Consider the following 4,691-nt stretch of genomic DNA (forward strand, 5'->3'; position numbering starts at 1 on the left):
ATCATGCTTGTCATGTGTTGTGTTGGGGGTTAATGTTTTGTATTTGTCATGTCATAACATTTGAAAACACCAACAGTGTTGGTTTGCAGACGTTGTAGGTAGTTCACGGTTTCATTAATTTGTAATTGTAATTTACTAATTAGTAGCAGGGTGAGCTGTTGGTTAATAATGGTTTTTTGTGATCTGGTGATTGTGGAATATAAGTGACACGATAGATACTTGAAACGTTGGTGTTCAATCTTTCAAAAATTGCTTCATCGTTTTGAAACGTTCAGGATTAGCTTCAGCGAACATCGCTTGGTTTGGTGGCATCATACTTCCCACCGACTTTCCTTTTGTATAATATATTCTATTTGTAGCTCAACAATGGCATCGGCGTTGTCTCCCAGTTTCACCTCACTGCTGTGCAGCGTGGAAGTTTGCGACGTTCGGTATAACATTCGGGTCCTGAAGATGAAGGATTCCGTTTTCATCTACATCGGTGAGGACAATGCGGAGAATTTCGATGAATTAGCGATGGCAATGCCCACAACTAACAATGAAGTTCTAGCAACGACTATTATGGGTGGCCTTATTGGCTGCGGTTCTGAAGAATTAGCTCAGAAAACGGCTCGCAAGCTCAAGAAACAGGTCTATCTGAGTGCTAATGTGCCCAACGATCGGATAGTGCGACCAACGATCGAAAGGAAACTTTTTGAAGAGATCGCCAATAACGTGGAGTGTTTTTGATGATGTAAACTAAAATAAGGATCAGCTGTGTGTTTGTATTTATTGTGAGATTTCCAACAAACGTGGAAATAAAAAAAGTTTTTCTATAGTCTGTTTTTATCATTATTTCAGGGTATGCAGATAATGCGTCTTAACGGCTACAATAAATACTATTTAAAGGTCGTTTTTGGCAAAATATACGGCTGCATGAAAATGCTTTTTGCTACTGTTGTGTATTCTTAATACTGTTTACTATTGCGCACTTCCCACCAACCTGGATTTCGCACTTTCAAAGTGCGAGTGATCAAACTGCGAGCTGTCAAAACATGTATTTCAAGTGATAGAGGTGATACTTTCATAGACAGACGAGTAGAACTAACCAGTATATAAGAAGAATTTAATAGAAGAATAGTAAGTGCGCAGTGCGGTTAGAATCCAGTTTTTAGTGCCACAAGTAATAATAAAAACATAATTTAAAATAGATTTTTGAATACTGCTGGACAACAGTTAAGCCCTTCAAAATGCTAAGATACTTTGATTACTTACACTAAGGCAAAACGCATAGCGAAATTCATAAGATTTATCTTATGATGAATAGAAAAATAACAAAACTATGTTTACATAAGATTAATATGAAAAACATACGACTTTTATGATTACCTTAACATTTTATAAATTATTGCAAATGCTAGTCGCATGAATTTCATACGAGCATCTTATGATTCTCATAAACATAAGAGAAATGTATAATATTGTCGTATGATAATTCAAAGATACTTTATGGAACATGAAATCATAGCAAACCGATTTAACAAAATAAATACCGTTTCATAAGATAATCTTATGATTTACACACGTGCTACTTGTGGCTAAAAATTATACGATATTCCTATGAAATTTGCTGTATTTTTTGCCTGAGTGTACATATCGACACCAATGATGCCAATAACATCACATCTTTGTGTCGTATCTTCAAGTACTGTTTTTGACAGTAAATTAGAGTATGGCTTCGCTTCAATTCATCTACGTATTTGTTTTTGAAAATCGAAAATGATCTGAGGCACCGAACTGGAAATTTTAGCAAAATCATAGTCCCCAATAGTCGATGTCGTTGGAAAACCATAAGTACGGGAACCATAAATTATACACATAACTATTGGAGCGTTATAGCATTGTGTAAAAAAAGTTCATTAAACCCGAAGATTATTAAGAGAAGTTGACATCATAACTTTGTTAGTATTATTACTACCAGTTTCGTCAATGCTGAAAAAATGCGTTCTTGAAATACACAAACTTCCTCGCCATAGTATTAATCTACCTTATACATTTTCGAACTAATTCCAATTTATGAGCATGAAGCACCCTCGACTTTGGTGATTTGGTGATTAGCTATAGCGTTGATATTTAATACGAACTCTGGAGTTCTCAGAGATTTCAGGATAATATCAAATTCCAAACGAAACTACCAGGAAGCTTAGATCGCACGATTACAACGTATAAAAAGAGGTATTAATCAAACGGATTATGATAATAAAAGTCCCATGGTGGAACAAGGGCCTTGAGAGAATGTGCAGGAAGGTGAGGTGTTACATAGCTTATGAATCAAATTTTAGCCTTGAAATCTTTTACTGTTTTAAGAAGTTGTCTCCAGTTCACTCGGTCCGTGTCGGTTTGTCACCAGCCTCGCAGGGCACGAAGACTCCATAGGTCTCCTTCAACTTGGCCGATTAAATTTGCTCCTCCTTTTACCTGTCGGATTGGTTTCAAGAACTCTTTACAGGGTTGTCGACCACCATTGTAACGACATGCCCAACTTACCGCAAGCTGACGAAACGCTGCGCTCCAGCCAAACAAGTATTGTCGACAGTCACGAAATACGTCTAGATCCGGCCAAAATCGAAGTGGTATCCAAGTTGCCACCTCCAACCGGTGATCATCTCTTCTTGGCTTTATCACCTTATGATCCGAAGCGGGAGATCATTATCGATGCCGACACTTCTTCCGATGTACTTATCTTACCTTTCAGGCTAGAGCCTTGTTGTCTCTTGCTGTATACAGAAGCCGTCTCCACTTCACTCGGTCCATTGATGCTTGTCGCCAGCCTCGCAGTTTTCAAAGGATCCGTCCTCTATCTGATCGATCCACCGTACTCGCTGTGCGCCCCGTCTTCTTGTTCCTGTAGGGTCGCCCTCAAGAACCATCTTCACTGGCCCATCGTCCGACATTCTTACGACGTGTCCAACCCATTGCCAACGTCCTATTTTTGCGGTATGCGCGATGGATGGTTCTTCCAGTAGCTGATGCAGCTCTAGGTTAATTCGCCTGCGCCACGTTCCGTCTTCCATCTGCACGCCACCATAGATGGTACTCAACACACTTCGTTCGAAAACTCCAAGAGCGCGATGAGTATAGACCTGGTCTCGTGACCGTAGATGACCACCGGTCTAATCAGAGTCTTGTAGATAATCAACTTCGTGCGGCGGCGAAGAAGCGCGGTTATTGGCGCCGGTTCGTCGCCGGATTAACGAGAGAAACATCGATAAGCGCTCTTTGGGGAACAACCCGACGTAGGCGAAGCCGAAACAGTACTAATGAGAGCGTGGAATATTCAAACCGTTGGATATTCGATTTCGCCAAGAAGGTTTGTCCGGATTCCGCCCCGGCACAGAAGATCTACCGCGCCGCGTCCCCTCACGATAACGCGAACGAAACACCTTTTTCGATGGTGGAGTTCTCACTTGCTCTCTTGTCCTGTAAAAATAAAGCTCCAGGGCCAGACAGAATCAAATTTAACTTGTTGAAGAATCTGCCAGATTCTGCCAAGAGACGCTTGTTGAACTTATTTAATAAGTTTCTTGGGGCTAATATTGTCTCATACGATTGGAGACAAATGAAGGTCATCGCCATCCAAAAACTAGGAAAAACCAGCCTCCGACCACAATTCGTATCGATCGATCGCGATACTGTCCTGTATCCAAAAGTTGTTCGAGAAAATGATCCTATCCCGCCTCGACAATTGGGTCGAAGCAAATGGCTTACTGTCAGATACACAATTTGGCTTCCGTAAAGGTAAAGGGACGAACGATGGTCTTGCGTTGCTCTCAGTGTTCCTAGATATTAAGGGGGCTTTTGATTCAGTTTCGATCAACATTCTTTCAGAGAAGCTACACCAGCATGGTCTTTCAGCGGCTTTAAACAACTTTTTACTAAACTTGTTGTCGGAAAAGCACATGCATTTTTCGCATGGTGACTTATCGACACCACGATTTAGCTACATGGGCCTGTCCCCTGTTCCCCTGTTATACAATTTCTATGTCAACGACATTGATGAAAGTCTTGACAATTCCTGCACGTTAAGTCAACTTGCAGACGATGGCGTGGTTTCTGTAACGGGACCCAAAGCTGTCGATCTACAAGAACCATTACAGAATACTTTGGACAATTTGTCTGCTTGGGCTATTAGGCTGGGTATCGAATTCTCTACGGAGAAAACTCAGTTAGTTGTATTTTCTAGGAAGCGTGAACCAGCACAATTAGAGCTTCTATTAATGGGTCAATCTATTGATCAGGTGCTCACAGTAAAATATCTAGGGGTCTAGTTCGACTCGAAAGGTACTTGGGGATGTCAGATTAGGTATCTGAAACAGAAATGCCAACAAAGGATCAACTTTCTTCGTACAATAACCGGAACTTGGTGGAGGGCCCACGCAGGAGACCTAATTAGGTTGTATCAAACAACGATACTGTCGGTAATGGAATACGGATGCTTCTGCTTTCGCACCGCCGCGAACATACATTTCATCAAACTCGAAAGAATTCAGTATCGTTGTTCGCGTATCGCCTTAGGTTGCATGCAGTCTGCCCATACGATGAGTCTCGAAGTCCTGTCGGGCGTTCTTCCGCTAAAAAATCGATTTTGGGAACTCTCATACCGATTGCTTATTCGATGCGATATCTTGAACCCGGTCGTGATTGAAAATTTC

The 4,691-nt window shown here is 41.2% G+C and overlaps 1 protein-coding gene across 1 annotated transcript; it reads left to right on the forward strand.

Annotated features, from left to right (window-relative positions):
• The first annotated feature begins 366 nt into the window (after nucleotides 1-366).
• LOC131679543 (uncharacterized) lies at nucleotides 367-729 on the forward strand. The gene has a single exon (XM_058960284.1). It carries the CDS (start codon nucleotides 367-369, stop codon nucleotides 727-729), a length of 363 nt encoding a protein of 120 aa, XP_058816267.1.
• Nucleotides 730-4,691: the final 3,962 nt, after the last annotated feature.

This window comes from Topomyia yanbarensis, chromosome 2 (genome assembly GCF_030247195.1).
Source record: "Topomyia yanbarensis strain Yona2022 chromosome 2, ASM3024719v1, whole genome shotgun sequence".
Classification (NCBI taxonomy): Eukaryota; Metazoa; Arthropoda; class Insecta; order Diptera; family Culicidae; genus Topomyia; species Topomyia yanbarensis.